General features: G+C 40.5%; 1 protein-coding gene across 2 annotated transcripts in view; it reads right to left on the reverse strand.

Annotated features, from left to right (window-relative positions):
* The window catches only part of gab2 (GRB2-associated binding protein 2), a 60,285-nt gene that overhangs the window by 27,273 nt on the left and 11,662 nt on the right, over positions 1–21,350 (reverse strand). For both annotated transcript variants that reach the window (XM_031297526.2, XM_031297525.2), the window contains exon 2: positions 3,837–4,137. In XM_031297526.2, the coding sequence (XP_031153386.1) occupies positions 3,837–4,137 (301 nt within the window). The remainder of the gene's footprint in view (positions 1–3,836; positions 4,138–21,350) is intronic.

The following is a 21,350-nucleotide window of genomic DNA, read 5'->3' on the forward strand; positions in this document are numbered from 1 at the left end:
AAGGTAACGGCGAGTTTGCTGGCAGTGAGTGTTAACTGTCGTTTATTCACATTTAAAGGGATAAATCGCCATTTCACCGTCGCGTGCGTCGTCGTTTGTGGGAGTTTGTCAACAAATGTGCGGGCAGCTGGGGGCATGCCCGGGCGGAGACGGGGTGAGTGGCATATGGCAGGCAGAGAGCATTTATATATGTATCTCTGTCCTGTTCTTCACATCAGTGAGGCTTTCTTCTCTTGTTTCAACGAAGTGAATACATGACGAAGTGACTGGAACTATCCATCACCTCTCGTGCGTGGATTCTCAACGTCCCGGCTGCTGTTGTTGAGACACAGCTGTTGTCTGTATTTTTATTTTTTATCACTACACGTGGTTCACAACACACGGTTAGTTAGCGTAGTTAAACACTATACACAGTGAAATTACGTGTCCTGTTTTAATTTCACGCATACCATCTGCTTTGAGTGAGTGAAGCTATGGGCTGAGCTCTGTTATGTCAGAGCTGTTTGTTTTGGAGAAGAGTTGTCACGCGAAGTGGAAGAGAGCGTATCACGGAGGATAATGGGAGCCATGCGAGTAACACTGTCATAGCACATGTTTTTTAAATAGTTTACTGAGCTTAAAATTGCACAATGCAACTGTTATTTTGAAAAGCTGGTTATTTATTAATTATAAGTTATTATTTAAATTTAATATTTAATGTTTAACAAGTAATTGTTAAATGTACTACATCGATAAATGTACTACATTGATAAATGTACTTTCAGATGGCAACCCTACCACTTTAACTAACAAATGTTCTGCGGGAAATCCTGCGTGAACCGCTGATTAGCTTAATGCTAGGCATTCGGGGCACTGGAAGAGTAAAAATAAAATCACTATTTTATACCACTAACAAGGCTCAAAATTGCACCACACTTCAACGGTAGCATAATGAGGGTAATAATTGAGAACTTTGTAAGTGTACAGACAGTTTATTAAAAAGATAGATGATTATACAGACATTACCTTCGTGTATACAGGCAATCGCCATTTTGGGAAAACAGACATGATCAGTCGAACGACGAACGCCGTGCCTGAGCTATGTTACTGGTTACTGGCTACACAGCGTTCGGGGTTCGACTGGTCGAGACTGTTTTCCCAAGATGACAGCTCTTCCAGTGCCCTGAATGCCTAGCGTTAAGCTAAGGCATAAATAATCAGCTTTTTGCGCTAGCTTGTTTCAAGCTACATACACATTCGATTAGCATGAAAACATATCCCAGAGAAAGGTTGACTCGGTACACGTGTTATTAACCCCTAGATTCATTTTGCGCCAGAATTGTCCTTTAATAAAGGACTAGAATAATGAATCAATTATTAAATGTGACGCTTACTTTCTTTTAAACAACAAATCCATGAATTGACTAAGCATTGCAGTACTATGTATGTACTATGTTATCTGGAAGCATGATTTGCTACTGTACCAACTCATTGTTTGAACATTTTAATTTAAGATCGTACCAGCAGACCTAAAGCAGATTTCTTAGCTAACCTGAAAAAAAGAGGGATAGAAATAAAATTTTAAAAAAGGCTTATTGAGTTGACTAGTAAGGGTGCTCCGATTGATCGGAAACCGATCGTTATCGGCCGATAAAGGCTTTAAATAGTTTGATCGGTGGTCTCCATAAAGGCCGATCAGATAGGCCGATCAGATGACGCACTACTCGTGAGAAAATGTTCTATACGCAGCTAAGTTACACACCAACCAGATTTTGTCAAAGAATGCTGTTGCTAAGTAACAATGCACAATGCTTATAGGAATCACGTTACGTTACTGCTAATGAATCCCTAACATTTCCGGATTTTGCTGCTTCATAATAAAAACATTCAAATACGAAAATAACGGAGGACTTTTATTGTGAAGAACTTACAGGAAATGAAACCGTTCACAGCCGGGGCTTTGACCAGTCGAGTAGCTAGTTTTCAGCGCTAGTCCGGGACGCCGCCGTGTAACTAGCTAGCTAGCTAGCTGAGCTGAGGTACAGACGAAAGGAAAATTATCTGTTAAAAAATGTGGCGACATATCCCCGGTGTTAAGAGGCCCGCCGCGGAGTCAGCAGTAGCTATGGATGTACAAGCTGTTGAGGGCGAAGTAAAGAAAAAGAGAAGGTACTTTTCAAACAAGTGGCGCATTGACAAAACGTACAGCGAAAGACCGTGCACAACATTTCAGACCATCCTGCCAACCTGTTTACATTTTAACGTCAATGTAGACTGTAACGATGTTTAAGTCGCTTGAAAGCTGCTGCCGTTTTAAATCTGTTGGCTCTCTGCTGCTCAGTTCTACCCCGCGACTGACGACACACACACACACACACACACACACACACACACACACACACACACACACACGGTGGATGCAGGAAAAACCGGAGATGAGACGTACAGGATGACCTAAATTGAGGACAGCTGCACTTAATACATCCATGAGCTACACTCGTTATTGTAAAATCAATGATAAGTTAAAGTCCAATAAGTCCTTTATCAAACCATATGAATGTGTGTCCCAGGCCAGGATATGAAATTAACTTACAATGTAAAGATCAACAAGCTACTGACACATAATAAATACATTATTTTAATAAAATATGTATTAATAATAAAACATAATTTAATAAAGCAATTCAAAATATGATAGTGCACTCTCTTTTATAAATTTGAATTCTGGAAAAAGTGGCTGGTAAAAAATTTAAGTGGCCCCACCCTGCTCAGAACACACTAAAGACACACTGAAGAACACACTGACAGTTTTTTTTGTAATTTATTCCGAATAAAGCTTTAGCTATATGTTAAGCTCTAAGCTGTTTAAGGTGTGTTTCTAACAGAGGAAGTGGAATGTTTCCTGTCAATAAAAGTAGACCGTTGACAATTCACAATACATTATCTTCTGTTAATTTTAATACTTATGCATTGTTGTTAAGAATATTAAAATTAATATATGATAAATATGACATGATAAATAGAAGGTTTCAAATAGACCCGGTGATCGGTGATCGGTCATCGGCATCGGTCGACACGGCTCACAGCAATCGGTGATCGGTGATCGGCCCCAAAAATCCTGATCGGAGCACCCTTATTGACTAGTTTAGCCCATTTGAGATGATTTTATGAGTTTTTAAATCAGTTCAATTAAAACGTTGGCCTCATCAACAAAATACAAAACTACTAACCAGTGGTGGAATGTAACTAAGTACATTTACTCCTCAAGTACTGCACTTAAGTACATATGTTGAGGTACTTGTACGGAGTCTTTTCTTTTCATGCCGCTTTCTACTTCGCTACATTTCAGAGAGAAATATTGTACTTTTTACTCCACTACATTCATCTGACAGCTTTAGTTACTATTTACTTTACACATTAAGATTTTTACACACATAACACATGTAGTTTATAAAATAAAATGTTTTATTATAAATTAAACTACTCAACAATATAATGGCCTACAAGTCCAGCTGAAATGATTAGACCATTACACACACACAACTGTTTGGATCCTTTCCACTTTCTAAAATGTGAGGAATTTTCTGCACGGAGTACTTTCACTTTTAATACTTTAAGTACATTTACCTGATTATACTCACGTGCTTTTACTTAAGTAACATTTTTAATGCAGGACTTTTACTTGCAACAGAGTATGTTTGCCATGTGGTATTAGTACTTTTACTTAAGTAAAGAATCTGAATACTTCTTCCACCGCTGCTATTAACCTTGGTAAAAAGGTAAAAAGCGAGATGATGGAGAGATAAAGGGGAAAAGCAGTGGCAGAGGGATAGAAGAGCGAGAACAGGGTTTCCTACCGTGGTTGTCGTCTGACTGGTTGAACCCACACAGCTGGCAGATGGAGCGGACCCACTTGTTCATCTCTTCCTCAGTCTCAGCTACAAGATAGAAAGTGCGGTCGGAGGTCTTGATGTCAAACACGAAGCTGTCCTGGAACTCCTTCCTCTTAAAGGTGAGGCCGGCGTCCACCTGCTCGCAGCAGTGCAGGTCGATGACCCGGATGGGTTTCTTGGAGTGGTCGTTCTTGTAGTACTCCAGGACATCGGGGTCACCACTCATGCGGCCGCTGCGAAGTATGAACCAGCGTTTCTTCCATGCCTGGGAAAAGAGATTGAAAGGTGATACCATGAGTTCAGCACACACACAAAAACACTTAACCTGCGAGCCAGTACAGACAAGACACATACGCGCGTTGATAGAGAATGATGACTGTTTTTAAAAAATTTTAAATCATTTTTTCAACTGCATTTAAAATACTCAACAGTTGTAGAGACTCCGTTTGATTTCTTACTATTCGAGATGCAGAATGTTGCCGTGGCAACACACTCCACAGCTGGACTTGGGTTTGCGATGTTAACTGTTGATCAAACACTGCAGAGACACTGAAGTCTGCTTACTGGAGCAGGTTACATGTGGTTGTGTGTGGTTTGTGTGTGTGTTGGAGGCGATGGGGGGGGAGGGGTGCAGCAGGTGTTTACTCCCTCCCAACGTATTTCCTGTGCTGATATCCCTCTGTGAGCTAAGGGAGAAGCACAACTCCACCACCACGACAACATCACTACATGACTGCAGGCTGCACTTTAAGAACTTTCTTTTTGTGACCAAGGGTTTATTGGTTTTTATTTTATATTCCAGTTTGGGGGGGGTAACAATATAAAAGAAATGATAATCACGAACAAGACATAGTCCAAAATGCATATACATTGGCCTACTTTCTCATCAAAAGTTGTAATAAACTGGAATCTAAACAAATTTCAGGCCATACGGCAACCCTTTATAGACAAAAACTGTAACTCAGTCACGTAACTCGTAGCATCCCATTTCTTTTTTTTTAATTTTTTTTTTAAGTTGTTCCGGATTTTTTCTTTTTTTATTGCTGTTTTGAAACCCCTGTGTTACAGAAAAACGCAACATTATAAGATGTGAAGATGTGTTACGGTGTTAAAAATTCAATAAACGAATGTTTAAAAAAAAAGAGTTGTAATAAATCAACATAAATGAAGATGAAGTACAAAAGTACAGATAAATAAAGCATACATCTTGAGTTCTGACTAATGAAATATTATATCCCCCACCCACACACACACACACACACACACCCAATCCACCCTGACCCCCGCCTTGCATCCACCCTACCCAGAGGCCTTAGTTCTTTGGTTCTTAACACCAAATAATAACTCAGTCTGTCACCATAAACTAGAATTTTAAAACTTGACATCAACAAAACATTACTGGGGTGTAATTTGTTACTCCCAGATAAATCATAGTGTAAAGATCACTTTGGGAACTGGTGATCGACACTGCTTTGCTCCAATCCAAACCAACCACCATCTGCATACGATGGTGTCACTGGAGCCGGAGTTTCCTCTGAACGTGTAAATAAACACCCCCTTTTTTTCATAACTACATGAAAGGCAGCAGAATAACATGCTCCAACAATGCACCCACGTATGATGCAAGAGCAAGAAGCCTACAATTCACACCAATAACACCATTGTTGTATTTGTCAACTGGAAAAGCAGAAAGGAAGGACAGTGGCGTCCATATGTTTTCCCAGTGGCTGTCTTAAAGGGCCTCTGTGTTCTCTGTGCTCAGAGACAAAAGAGGAAGATAGACCAGGAAGGGAAGGGGGGAGGGAAGCGGGGCTGAGGGGATTTTTTTTTTTTTTTTTTTTTGGACATCTGCCAGTGATGCACTTCCGCCAGGCAATGTCTCTCCCATGCAGGCTGCTGACACACAGGATCCTGCAGGCCCCCTCTCTCTCCATCAACACAGACACTGCTGCAAGGCTAACTGCCCCCTCCCACACACCCCTCAAACCACAGTGACACCATGCAGACGCACAAACACACACAGGGCAGACAAATGGATAGCACTGCATCTCTTCTGTGATTTTTCTATTCCTAATCTTCTCTGGAAATATGCATGCAACATTGTCTTACAAAGACATTTCAGGGGTAAAGTTAATGATGGCTGAATTACTGTAGCTGCTTCAGTCTCAGTGTCCCGGTATTGTCCATACTGGCTGTCTGTCACACTGCCATGGCTTACTGCGGGAGTGTCAAACTGAACTTCACTAAGGGCCACACTGGAAAAGGAGAATCGCATCAAGGGCCAGACATGTAGAGTTTATTTTCATGCTTTTATTTCAAAAAAGTAAAATATCTTTGACTGTATTATTCCATGTCTCATATAGTCTTCTCACTTACAGTTGGTCCACATAAAGCCCTAAAAAAGGCAGCAAGTAGTTCCTTAGAAATCTTAGAATTTAGCAAATCAAGCAAAACAAAGATTACATTTTAAAAGTCGACTCACAGCTTTAATTTTGAAAACTCTCTGCTTCTGTGGGAATTTCTGGGAGTCTCAAAGTCGTGTAGTTGCTTTTTGAAAAACAGTTTCCTGTCTTTTTGTTTTGGTGCACAACTAGGCGGGCCAACATTTATCGTGAACCTAAATTGATATGCGGGCCGGATCAAAACCTGCCAGGGGCCGGGTTCGGCCCGCGGGCCTTGAGTTTGACACATGTGGCTTATTGGGACACACACTGGGACACATAGAACAGAGCCAGTGTTAATTCGGCACCTGTACCTTTACATAAATCTGCATTCTGCTCAGTGCTCACTGCTGTGGTGTTTCTGGACCAATCAAATCAGTTAAAGAGGGAGCGGTGTCGTGAGATGACAAGAGCTGATTAAATGGATTAGTTGTCAAATGAATGGTCAACTATTTTGATAATCGATGAATGGGTTTTTCCTAAATTCTCTGATTCTAGCTCCTTAAATGTGAATATTTTCCAGTTTCTTCTCTCCTCTGTGACAGCAAACTGAATATACCTTTGAGTTGTGGACAAAACAAGACATGTGAGCAGTGGGGGAATGTAACTAAGTACATGTACTCAAGTACTGTACTTAAGTACAAATGTTGATGTACTTGTACTTCACTTGAGTCTTTTCTTCTCATGCCACTTTCTACTTCTACTCCGCTACATTTCAGAGAGAAATATTGTACTTTTACTCCACTACATTCAACTGACAGCTTTAGTTACTTTACACATATTTTATTATAAATTAAACTGGCCAACAATATAACAGCCTACAAGTCCAGCTGAGATGATTAGACCATTAAACACACAACTGTTTGGATCCTTTCCAGTTTCTAAAATGTGAGGATTTTTCTGCATCGAGTACTTTTACTTTTAATACATTTTCCTGATGATACTTACAGACTTTTACTTAAGTAACATTTTTAATGCAGGAATATTTTTACAGTGTGGTATTAGTACTTTTACTCACGTAAAGAATCTGAATACTTCTTCCACCGCTGCATTTGAAGACGTCATCGTGGGCTTTGGAAAACATTGATAGACATTTTTTTCCCATTTTCGAAGATTATTATTACATCATATATGTTGTTAGACAGTGGTGGTAACATTCTAATATTTAGCAAATAGATCAATATTTGAATACAGATGTTACTGGCGTGTTCTTTGGCACATTCAAACTTGTGTTTATTCTTTCTCTGATAAATCAACAGAGGAAAGAAGAGGCTGCAACGTGTTTTCTTTCTCTTTTTCTTTTCCCCAGGAAGTGCAGATTCCGATCTTATCTTCGGTGTGTAGCTGACGTACTCTTGAGGTATTGGGGTATAAGACTTTTTCATTTTATTTTCTGTCATACTGACGCACTGATAAAAGCTGCTGGCAGTATGACCTGAACGGTGTTGGCTGTAGAGCCGTGCTGCTGTGTGCATCTTACCACTAAAGGAGAAGTTGAAGTGCAGTTGTAAAGTCATTTCTCACCAGCGGTGGAAGAAGTATTCCGATCTTTTACTTAAGTTAAAATACTAATGCCACAGTGTAAAACTACTCTGTTGCAAGTAAAAGTCCTATACTGAAAATCTTACTTATAGAGAAGTATGTAAGTATCATCACGTAAATGTACTTAAAGTATTAAAAGTAAAAGTACAGAAAAGTCCTCACATTTTAGAAAGTGGAAAGGATCCAAACAGTTGTATGTTTAATGGTCTAATCATCTCAGCTGGACTTGTAGGCCGTTATATTGTTGGCTAGTTTAATTTATAATAAAACATCAGATTTTATAAACTACATGTGTTTTGTGTGTACAAATCTTAATGTGTAAAGTAACTAGTAACTAAATCTGTCAGATGAATGTAGTGGAGTAAAAGTACAATATTTCTCTCTGAAATAGAGTAGAAGTAGAAAGTGGCATGAGAATTAAAGACTCAAGTAAAAGTACCTCAACATTTGTACTTAAGTACAGTACTGAAGTAAATGTACTTAGTTACATTCCACCATTGTTTCTCACTATGGGAGGTTGTTATGAATGATAAATAATGTCAGTGTGAACTTCCTTGTTAATAAAAAAATGAGTGTACAGTCATCCCTAGAGCTGCAAAGATGACTGTTTTCATCGCTTAGCGTATTTCAGGAAGACCTCTCTCTCTCTCTCTCTCTCTCTCTCTCTCTCTTTCTCTCTCTCTCTCTCTCTCATCATCATTCCCAGCAGCGCCCAGGCTTCCTCCATCATCAGAAGCCCCTCTCCTCATCGCTTCCATCCAGATCTTCAGGCCTCATTCATCCCTTCATCACCACCAGCAGTGTCTAGACTCCATCGGGGGGGGATGATCCTGTATATCCATGGCCTCTATACCCCTTATCATTTATTTAACGTTAAGTAGATTAAGTCTAATCGCCAAAGACTCTAACATATCAACAGATTATGCACCATGTTAAAACTATACAAGTCTTCCCTCTTGAGTGTCCCTCAGTTACATGTCAATATGTGTCATTTATTCCTTGCTGCTGCCTATGTTCACACTGTACTTTATTTATGTCCACACTGTTCTACAGTAGCATTTTTTACAATCCATTGTTTTAGCAACACAATCTTTTAACCCAATCTTACTTTTTAACGTAATCTCTCTTTACTTCTACTCCGCTTGTTTATTTCTTACTAGCTATGATTAGCTAGCTATTACTAGCTATGATACTTTTATACACTTATTGACTCGCTCTATTCTCCTTCCACTCCTTACTTTTTTCTGACTGTGAGCAACTGCAACTGAACAATTTCCCAGAGGGAATCAATAAAGTATTCTGATTCTGAATTAAACTGATTTCACTCTTAAAGTTATAGTGCGTAGTTTCTGCCGCCCCCATGAGGAATTCTAAGTAATGAAAACAAAACTGTTGGCGCGTCCACATGATACAAGCCTTCAGTGACTGTGCACCGCCCGCCCGCCTGCCCGCCCCCCCCCCACCCTCCTCCTCCACACAGTTGATAGTAGCCAAAGAGGACATGGAGGATTAGAAGAACATGATGGACTGGAAGAGGTAATTATCGTCACTCGAGTTTCTGTGCAAGAAAGTCACCGGACGCCACAATCTTCTGAAAATAGTCATACTGAAAAATACAGAGAGAGTTGTGGGGAGCTGATAGTCATAATTAGCTTTGTAGCAACTCATTTGGCAATGGCTTGAATGTAACAGACGTTCATTAATATCAAAAAGTTACGCACTAAAGCTTTAAATGAAGTCTCTCCTAATTGTTAGTTGCAGCCCTAGTCATCAAACACAGCACACTGCATACATTTGAGAGGGGGGGGGGTTGTCACACAAAGCTCTGTGCTTCAGTGCCATTAGACCATGCACAGAGAAATCACTATAACTGTTGCAAAGCCCCTTTAAATATTTTTTTGCCTTTTCTGGAAAGAGAGAGCATCACTTAATTGAGACCTGGAGCGCTGCCCAGTTTCGAGAGGTCAGTGCGACCCAGCTGGGTTATTCCTGGCATCCTTCAGCTGCGGCGGGCATATTAACTCAGGACAGTCAATCTCAACCACGGAGCAAAGACAACTCATTTAGGGGGCCTTATCATACTTAAAATAGAATGAGTGGTTTCCATAGGAAAAGTAGCTGCTGCCTAATTCAAGAACAAATTCATTTACAGCTTGGTCTGAATGAGAGGGTTGAACGTTGTTTCCCTTCGTCACCCTTTCTGCTAAGCTTCTCACGGAAACCGCGCATGCACAACGAAAGTGCATTTAGTTTCCAATCAGCCTCTTTAACAACACAACTGGCAGTGCAGCTTTTCCCTTTCTTTCTCTCTCTCTCAAGCACACTTTCAAATTTGAGCAAACTTCCCTGGTGAAGTAAATCATGGGGGAGGAGGACACAACAACATAAGCCTAATCCACCCACCGCCTGTCCCATAGAGCATGGCTAAGCCCATCGATCACTGTCTGAGCAGTGGGAAGTGTAAAACTAGGCTGAACTGTCCCGGCTCTCCAACTTTCCCCTCCCCCTCATAGCTTTGGTTTAAGCTACATCACTGTTCGGGAAAAAAAAGGGCTCAGCCGGGATACACTGCCCTTAATAACAACTGGACTGAACAGTCCACTGGTCCACTGAGAGGGCTGTGAGCCACTAATCACACGCTATACTAGAGCTGCAAAGACTCATCGAGACCCAACTATTTTGATACTTGATTAAGTGGGTTGAACTCATTCCAGCTTGTTAAATGTGGATATTTTGTAGTTTCTTCTCTCCTCTGTGACAGTAAACTGAATATCTTTGAGTTGTGGACAAAACAAGACATGTGAGGACGTCATCTTGGGCTTTGGGGAAACACTGATCTACATTTTTCACCATTTTCTGACATTTTATTAACCAAACAACTGCTCGATTAATCGAGAAACTAATCGACAGATGAATCGACTATGAAAACAATCGTTAGTTGTAGCCTGACCCTATACTAACACAAAATCATACATCACTAGGGTTGGGTATCGTTTGGATTTTTACGATTCCGATGCCGAACCGGTACTTTTAAAACGATTCGGATTCCTAAACCGATTCTTGAAAATCTGAAAAATGACATCAAATATGTGATATGTTTACTAGCGATCACGTGCAGTGAATGGTTTAATATGCTTTCACGTCCGTTTTGGTGAGCCTAGAACAGCTGCGCGTAAATGATGGAGATACTAAGAGCTAATTTCGGGTTCGGCCACCGTAGGAGTTAAAACGCGATCGGAATGGGAGGGGCTAGAAAGTAATATTCAGTTGGTTGTCAAATACAATTTCACCGCTAGATGGGAGAAACTCTTACCCAATGTGGCTTTAAAGAAGGAAAAGAAAATCACAATACTCAATACTATCGAATCACAATACTTCTAGAATTGCAATTAATGAAAATGGCAATACAAATCCAATCAACACCCATGCATCGTGAAATAATCGAATCGGGAAAAAAGCATATGGTCCCAGCCCTAAAAGTGTGAAAACTACATACTATAGCTATAGCATAGGTCAGTAGTGGTGGAAGTAGAAGTAGTAGTGTTACAAGTAAAAGTCTGGCATTCAAATCTTATTTAAGTAAAAGTAAAAGATGTTAGCATCACAATATACTTTAGGTACCACACTTTAAAAGTGCTCATTATGCAGATTGGCCCATTTCTAGGGTTGGGTATCGTTTGGATTTTTACGATTCCGATGCCGAACCGGTACTTTTAAAACGATTCCAATTCCTAAACCGATTCTTGAAAATTTGAAAAATAACGTGCTTTTATGTCCGTTTTGGTGAGCCCAGAGTGAAAATATGGCATTTTAAAAGTAGCCTACATTTACGATAGCTAGCTAACGGTAGACTACAGAGAAAGTGTGATATTTTTACGTCCATTTCGGAGCGACAGAGGGAAAATATTTCAGTCCACACATTAAGTGGAACTGAAATGAGGAACCGAAATGTGCGTTCTAATCCGGTCCGATTCCTACCGGTTGCGTAGGAACCGGTTTCGGTACCCAACCGCCAAATCAGGCCCCTGGCCCGCATATTAGGTTCACAATTGGAAACAGAATTTGTCAGATTTGCCCACATTGAGATTTAAAACTCCCCACAGAACCAGTGAGTTTGCATATTCAGGCTGTGAAACAGGTTGTTGTGAGTCGGCTGTGTGGTAGCTGGCTTTTAAAAATGTAATCATCGTTTTGCTTGATTAGCTAAACTCTATGATGGCTAAGGAACAATTTTGCTAACTTTTTTAGGGCTTTATGTTGTAAGTGAGAAGATGCAATAATACAGTCAAAGATATTTTACTTTTTCGATTAAATAAAAGCATGTCAATAAAACTATTAATGTGTGGCATTTGATGTGATTTTCATTTTTCAGTGTTGCCCTTAGTGAAACTGAGTTTGACACCCATGTCATACATTATTGTTTGAGCAGAATACTGCAAACAGGGGACTTAAAGTCAAATAAACGTCAAATCTGAGCAGAAAAAATACACAACCTCGTGGAGCACAAAACAAAAATTCTACTAGTAATGACAAAAGAGTTGAAGAGTCTCAACTCTAGAATGTAAAATGACTTCCTCCCAGTGCGTGAAGCTCCCCAAAGAGAAGAGCAGCCATCCGTGTCTATGAACGCACAGCGTTTAGTCCCTTCGGTCTTGTTCAACATCCCATAAAGGCTTGATCTTACCTTGTTCCAACATGGCCTCATTTGTCCTGCACTGATGGCAGCCAGCTCCAGATACAGAGAGACTACAGAGGATAACACGTCTGCATCTATTTCAGATGACTGGGAAGGAAAACCTCTAATAACAAAACCGCACAGAACGATTTTCTGAGCGAGTTTCTCTTCTAAAAATACGACCACAACTAGTTGGTCTGGCCAATTTTCTTTTGTTTCTTCGCATGTTGATAAGTAGTCATGGTTTGTTCTATTTCTGGCACTCTGCAAAACAATGATACTGTGGGAAAACAAACAAATTCATACAAAAGGAGATACAGTTGTCTGGTATGTGTTGACAGTTCTCCAGGGCTTTATATATACCGCATTTTGGCACAAAAATACACAGCGGCAGCTGATAAGTCACAGCAATCATTAAGTGTATTTGCACATATCTAAACCAACACAGTAACAAACGAGCCTGGTCTCCTGTCTTTAAACTCATCACTCTGCTGTCCTAGTAACACTGACTAATAAACTCAGGGGTGGTTGTGGCCTAGACAATTATAAAAGGTGTGCCTTCTACGTACAGCAATAGAGCAATACATAGTGTGTGTGTGTGTGTGTGTGTGTGCATGTGTGCATGTGTGGTAGTAGTTGACTGTGTCAACAGTCTGACTGATAAGCATCAGTCTACATGTTTTTTAAATGTGTATGAGCAAACATCCAAACTACACACGAATGTTATCCAAGTTAAAGGGTTACAATATTCTTGTTTACCTCTCTTCCTGTAAAAGCAGGAGAGGAGCTTCTACCGTGGCCAGTTTACATTCAGCTACAGAGGTCCAGTTATATGGAACAGGTTTTCTGCTTCCCTTTACAGTCACTCCTCATTTAGGATTAAACAACAACAAACTTGATTATAAAAAAATTAGGATTATAAAAGACACTCCGGAACACTTCTCACTTTTATTTTATATTTTTCATTTGTATTGCACGTTTTCAATTTCTTTAGTTTTCTATACTGTTTGGTTTCGCCTCACTTTTGCACAATTTAGAATGTATTTATTGTATTGTATATACTGTATTTTGTATATATTTTGTACTTATTGCACCGTGGGTCAAAGAGAAACACATTTTCGATTGCTCTTTATGTCTGGCACATGTTTTGAGAGAATTTACAATAAAGTTGACTTGACGGAGTACAGCACTATTTAAATTTAGTTATGATACAGTGTATTAACGCAGTGCCGATATGTTACTGTCATATGTTTTTCTTTATCTTCCTTGTTTTTTTCACCTTAGTAACCCTTGTTTGGCAATTGTATTATTTTCTTTCTTTTAAATATAATAAAAATCCTTATGCTTATCTGTAAATTGGTTGGTAGTAGGGCCGGGTTAAAACAATCGATTCTCCGATTAAAATCGATCTTTGTTTGAGTGATCTGATATCGATTAATAAAATCCAGAAATTGATCTTTCTTGAGATTTTTTTTGGGGGGCATTTTAGGCCTTTATTACGTAGTCCAGCTGAAGATAGGAAAGGGGGAGAGAGAGGGGGGAATGATATGCAGCAAAGGGCCGCGGCTGCTGCGGCAAGGACTGAGCCTCTGTACATGGGGCGCACGCTCAACCAGGCGAGCTATCCAGGCCCCTGCAAAATCAATCTTTTAATATATGGCTTTTCGCCATGGATGTGGTGAATTGACCCCCTTTTTTGCGGGTGAATTCTTAATGTTAACATTAACCTGTGTGCAAAAATATATATATTTATATATACAAAATATTTGTTTTCTAAGAATATCTTTTATATCCAAATAAAATTGGTATTGTAATTGAAATGTACCTAACCAAATTGATCGGGAAATCATTGGCGATAACCAGCCATAGTGGCAAGCATGCATAGCTGCATTTCATTTCAATGTTAGGTGGGTTCCAGTACAAGCCCTCAGGGTGTTTTTCATCCCACCGGTGCATTTTCAAAAGACAAAGAGGAGGCACCAGGCAGTCATCTTTGACTCTGCTTTACCTGCTGCTGCAGTACACACTGCACTACACAACTGCACAAGCAGCGGCACTGTGGCGCTGCGGCAGAGCCTGCGTACATGTTCTCATCTATTACCAGCTTTTGTAAAGGTCATGTGTTGTTGGGGCAGAGCGATTTACTCTCTTGTGACACACTCAGCTGCAGTCAGAGCGGACGCCTCAGGCAACATGTCTAGCGTTTGATGTGAGCGACAGCTCACACACACGAACAACGCCTTGATGAGACAGCAGGGAAACGCACCGGTGCTGGGCCATTACTGCTCAATTATAGTAAAAGGTGAAGAGAGAGGCCTCCCATCAGTGTTCTCACAGGTCCCACTGGTGGGCTTCTAAGGGATGGGACATAGCATGGAGACAATTAAGAGCGGGTGGGGGGAATCTTTAGTATCTCATTTCAGCCAATAAGGACTCCCAGCAGCTCAAGTTCAGTATGCCATAAGTTTGGCTTCTTTTGTAAAATGAAAATGAAAAACATCTTCATATTCCTCAAGTAAGATATGGGGGGGAAGGATAGTTTTGGTATAAGTACTAATACTGAGGTATCAAACTAATAATATTTTTATCTTGACTTTCCCTTGTAAAGCACCTTGTAACTAGGGCTGTCCCCTCTTAGTCGATTAGTCGACTAATCTGTTGTTTTGGTCTTAATCGACTAAGATTTCTTTAGTCGATTGGTCATTTTCTGTATCCTTTTTTGTGCTCTATGACTTACAGTACATTGAAGAAACTTATCGCTCGATGGTGTTTTTTGCCCCCAACTGCTCCTTCCAGGCAGCGCTGCGACCGCTGCCTCCAAGGCACTTAACCCTATCCATAACCAGTGCCTAATCCTAGTGCCTTCCAGGCAGCACTGCCTGGAAGGAGCTGTTGGGGGCAAAAAACACCGATAAACAAACTTATCAGCAGATCAGTGGTAAAAACGAGACTGAAAGAAACTCAGTTTTACAAATCTTCCGATTAAACCAACTAATGGATTAGTCGACAAAATCATGCGAGTGTTAGTCGAGTGAGAATTTCTTTAGTCACGACAGCCCTACCTGTAACCTTGTTTTGAAAGGTTAACTAAGCTTTATTATGAATGATTCTAGGAGACGACCAACTGCTCATGTTAGCGTGATGCAGCTTTCCATGTCACTCATCCTGGATGGTTACTGCTTACATGGTTACAGCAGAACATAGCCCTCCTAAAAGAACGCCCTGTGATGCATTCATCCCACATCTATTCTATGCTCCTCCTGGCTTCTTAAAGGTACAGATAGGGATAGGTGTCGTTCAAAAATGTTCGATACGGGAAGCGATACCAATACTGTGACTTCGACAACAGTTCCTGAACGATACTTTTTTCTCAGGATATACCCATTATCGGCCCTGGCCGATTAGTGGGCCGTTTTTTGGCAGTCTGTATCAGCGTTTTATTTGCCTGATAACTGATAAAGTTAATTATTTAAAAAGTGCGCTACCTTGGCTCAGCTACAGCTCTGCGTCTGTCCCTCTGCTTTGGCTTCACTCACCACTGAGTCTGACTTAATGTCCCGCCTGCAACACTATCGGACTATCTTTTACTGGGTATTATGTTGAAAGTTTGTCATTTATTAAATAATTGCTTAAAGCATCTAAACAGAGTTTTGTGTTGGAGTTTGTAACATTCCAAAATCTTAATTTTGATTTTAATTTAAGGATTTTCATTTTCACTGTAAATGCATATAGGTTCCAGATATCAGTTATCTGTATCATTAACTACTAACAATTTAGCCTGGGAAAACCCTAACGAACTTCCGGCAGATTTGCTCTGCAAGTCAGTCTGGCCAAGAGCCCATTCAAGCCCATTTCCAATTTTTCCGAAATCGAGGCACCAATCACAACCATTGAGACGGGCTTTACACGACGACGATAGCGCAGCGACAGCGAGCAGCTTTTTGTTTACATTCAACATGATGGCCACCGAAGCGCAGCAACCCATTGATGCCGCTGTCGCTGCTACGTCACCCGGATCTTTGGTCTGATTGGTTGAAGGACTATCCAATTGCGCCCAGAGGTATTTGAGCGGCGTCCGTTGGTGACGCCCCTTTGGAAATGAATTGTGAATGAACCTTCCCCAGACCCACTCTCAGTTACAACTGAGAAGGGTCTGGTGTCAACCAGGCTACTAAAAACCAGTATCGGCCGATCCCTATTTTTTTTCCATACCATTTTTATTGAATCCATTTCAACAAAAGAAATTCCAACATTACACATTACGACACAAATCTTTGCATTTATTTTTTAGCTCCTACTACTACTACGTGAGCCCGTCTCTGTGTTTTTCCTGCGTGTCTCTCTGACGCGGATGAGAGGATTTACTCCTTAGGGATTGCAATTTGGTATTGAATGACGAGGCATTTTTTGATACTCGATACTTTAGAGGCAATTCGGCCGGTGCCTAAAAAGTATTGAATTCTGAACCCAGCCCTAGCTACAGAAGAGGAATATTTAGCACATCAGTGACTTTCATTTCTTGTTAGGGCTGAACAATTAATTGCATTTTCGATAATATCGCGATATGTTAAAACGCGATTTCCTAATCGCAAAGGCTGCGATTTGGTCACATGACTCACGAGAGCAATCAGTCTGCACTCCGTAGAGAAAGCATCAACTAGCATGCTAACGCTACACTGTACCTTGAGCTGATTTCTGTCATTCAAACAACTCTTTGAGTTGTAGTTTAAAACTTTTACAGCCATTTTAATAAAATGAAGGGTTTTTATTCGGGCTTGAGTCTATACATGCAGTTAATGAATACAGGCACACAGAACTCAAGGCTCGGTTGGCAACGATTAGCTCTGATTAGCGGTTATCTCTGATTAGCGGTTAGCTCCGGTTAGCGGTTAGCTCCGTTATAAAGATATGAGTGGAGGAGCTGCCACTGAGAGGGGTAACTATCAGACTCTGATAAATGACGTTCGGGGAGCTGTCACAGCAGCACGGCCGCGGTGTTTCAACGGTTTTATTAGTACAGTTAATCCCATGGCAAGAACACCAGCAACTAGCTAACGTAACGATAGCCTCTCTGAACAAGTGCACACGGCAGCACGCAACTTCACGAGGGGGAGGGGCTGGAGGCAGCTCCTCTCTGTGCACTGTAAAAAATTGTGTGTGTGTGTGTGTGTGTGTGTGTATATACTATATTTTTACTTATTTAACTGTCTAGTGTGTAATTGTGTGTTCATACTATACATTATTATATTATTCTTTGTTGAATAATACAGAAGACAAAGAGCTTAAAAAAATAATCGAATCGAAATCGCAATATTTGGGGAAAAAAATCGCAATTAGATTATTTTCAAAAATCGTTCAGCCCTATTTCTTGTCCCTGCTGGTGCCTGAATAAGGAATGTTCGAGAATTAGAATTTCATCTTTCCAGAAAACGCCTCTCAACAACAGTGCAGCAGCCAGGATAACTTTGTAATGCGTGAATGAAAACGGTGGAACTGCTATAATGGCCATGATTGTATGAGTGAATGACTAAACACTTGTGACTATGGTTAATGTAGTGAGAGGGGACAAAGCAGGACGGGCTGCAGCAGACAATGACGACAGAGCCCTGATTATGTGCTCCTAATCGATAGCGGGTCACACATGACGTCAACCCACATTCCAGGAACAGATGGGAATTTCTCCAAGCTAGGGAACGCAATCCAGTTCCATTTGACGAAAATCGCCTGGCCATTCACACAGCACAAAAACACATTTCAAATGTGCATTGTCATTAGGCCTGTACCAATTATTACATAATTGTTTAATCGCAACTTTTTTACGTAATCGCAGTTTCTTGGCTTAACCGCAAATAATTGCTAACATTAGCTAAGTTCCTAAGGGGTATGACTGTTGATTGTAATTGTTGATTTTGTTTGGATATGGCAAATTGTAATTATATAAGTGATTATTGGTCGGACTGTTGAGCTAAAGATATGTTAGTTTTTGGAAGTTGTTGGCACTTACACGTTCATAATAACAAAAAACACAAGTACAGAAGCAGTGATGACTATTTTGCCACATGGTTTTGCCAATAGTGATGACTATTTTTTGTACTCCTAAATTAATCTGTTTGTTAATGATCAATGCTTTGTTTTTTATTGATGAGGATACATGTTCTATTGTCAATTTTATGTTCATTTAGGAAAAAATAAGTTTTATGATAATGAAGAGGCGTGGTTTACTTCATAGGCTGTGTTCCTGTGTTACTACATGATCTGGGTCACATGACAGTGATAGAACCAAAGGACTTATCCTGGAATACATTCAAAACGTTAATTTGTTTGAAAAAGTAATAAATCAATATTTATAAATTTGACTGACGGAGACGATTATACTGTTAATCGCAATTGTTTCTGAGACAATTTATCATACAGCAAAATTTGGAATTGTTACGGCTCTAATTGTTATGCTTTCCAATGTTCCATAAAAACTTTTGAAAAGCAGAACATGAAGTCATGTAAGAGCTGGATAGTCCTCCAAACATTTTTTTTGGTCTTCTTTTCTATGCTTGACAGGTGTCGTGTATCTGTATTTACCTATGTGACATTGGTTTATGTAACAGTGAGCTTAAATAAACCACAAATGGACACGACAGAGCATTGGGAAGTTCCTCGGACGTCTCACAGTTTACACAGGGCTCCTCATCTTGGCTCGGAGCGAGATGTTAAGCAGACAGCTGTCCCAGACAACGTTTATAACACGTTTCTGGAGCGTTTCCAATAAATTCACACCACAAACAAAACAGGAGTCCAACAGTGTGCCAACAACGAGTGGCCATTTTGCATTTTCTGCAGCTCCAGCTCCATTATCTGTCTCGAGTGGTGAAGAGATCCAGATGCTCCCGGGTCGGACACAACTCTGTCCCGTTCCCGGCGAAGTAAACATGAAAAGATGTTAAACAGAATTGCTGAGAGTATAAAACTACAGGCGTTTAAGTCCAGCGGATGCATTAAAGCACCGTTGCAATTTAAATCAAACTGCTCAGGTTTCCCAACAGTCAAAACACTGGCCTTGGAAGGCCGGCAGCTGCAAGACATAACACATGCAGATAAGACCCAAACAGGCCCATAAATTCTTGTGTGTTAATAAAGAAGGTGGGAGGTTAGCCATGGAGCGCCAAGACAGACAGCCTAGGAACACTTAACTCCTGATGTCTCCCTCATGTGTAGAACTGCCAAGTTCACATTCTCCTTTTGAAGCAAGACATCAGCTTTGAATCCCATTTACTGCAAGTAGAGTAGAGCCCGACGTGCTTTGGCTTTCATGACACTATAGGAAATATGATTCCACATACAATGTCTTCATATGACTGTGACGGAAAGCTCCATCCTACAGGTGTAATGCTGATAAAGAGGGATGCTGCATTTGGTACCTACGGTGCTCATTCACTCCCCTTCACGGGAGCAATGATCTGCAAAATCTGCAGCGCATCCTATGAAAAACAACCTTTCAAAAGCTCCCAATAGATATAATTGGCCTCAATTTGCAGTTGAACACTTCCATCATTAGGAAAATGAGTATTCTCTCGCCATGTCTCCGTATCAGCAAAAGGATGGGCTTATTTAGCGGGAGCCCACCCTGACAGTTTGACTAACAGGGAGCATTATCTTTAATCAGAACTCTTTGTGTTACTTCCCCTGCCTCTGCCATCTGCTGCGGCTCTTAAATGTCTGCGTATGGAGGGTGCGCCGTGCCGTGAGCGTCTCCCAGTCTCTCCAACTCCTACCAAGGTTGCTTTAGATTAGGGCTGCACGGTATGAGAAAAAATATCTAATTGCGATTATTTTGACTGATACTGCGATTGGGACATGATTCACGATATTGTAGGGAATGATCAGTTTTGTATCATTATTGTGATTTTCATTGAAAAATATTAAAATAAAAAAATTATTATTGATCTTTAGTCTGTAAGATACGATTTGTAGGCTGGGACGTCTCTGCAGCTTCACAATACTTAATCCAGAATGGTTTAACACATATTTTGCCTTTAACAAATATTGCAAACCCCCCTGCGATTTGGATATTGCACTAGTCCATATTGCGATTTGTGTCGATACAACTGTGATTAATTGTGCAGCCCTACATTAGATGCACAATGGTGGATAAAACATGGCAATTAAAGGGGAACTATGCAGTTTTTTTAGCTTAATTTACCTTAACTGAACAGCTTTGGAGTCATTGGAATGGTTATGTGACTTTTTTCGGGTTGAATAGTGGTCGTCTCGCTTCCCCCTAGGAAGCCGCCGACCTCAGCGTCAGGAAGTATCGCGTGATATCAGGTCTCGTGATGTCACGAATTGCTTCACGGCACTGCACACATACGCCCATTCAGGAACCGGCTAGCTATAAGAACAAGGTAGGGAAGGAGTTTTTCACACTATGCTCATGGTTGAGCCGGTAAAAAAGAAGCAGAAGACTAGGAAAGCATTGTCGGAGGAACAGAGAAAGAGGAAACGGCAAACTGACGAGCGAGTTTTTAAACAGTGTTGCCAAATATCTATTCCAAAGCTGTAGGGGGAGCTCTATAGAGAAACCTGCGAATATCGATATTTGAATTATGAATGAGGGAAACTTGAATACAAGTTAACGAGCCGAAGAGGAAGAGGTTTTCAACTGGATGGTGGACAGCAGCTTGAAGACAATAACAGACGCCCCTGCCACGTTTTAGTCCAAAGTCTGGAGCCATAGTTGCTCTATAGTTGCATCATTTTAATTTACAGACTTAAAAACTTGTGCTTCAGAATTGTTCTGTTTTCTAACAGTTTGGACTTGCAGTGAAT

The sequence above is a fragment of the Sander lucioperca genome, chromosome 5 (genome assembly GCF_008315115.2).
Source record: "Sander lucioperca isolate FBNREF2018 chromosome 5, SLUC_FBN_1.2, whole genome shotgun sequence".
NCBI classification, from domain to species: Eukaryota; Metazoa; Chordata; class Actinopteri; order Perciformes; family Percidae; genus Sander; species Sander lucioperca.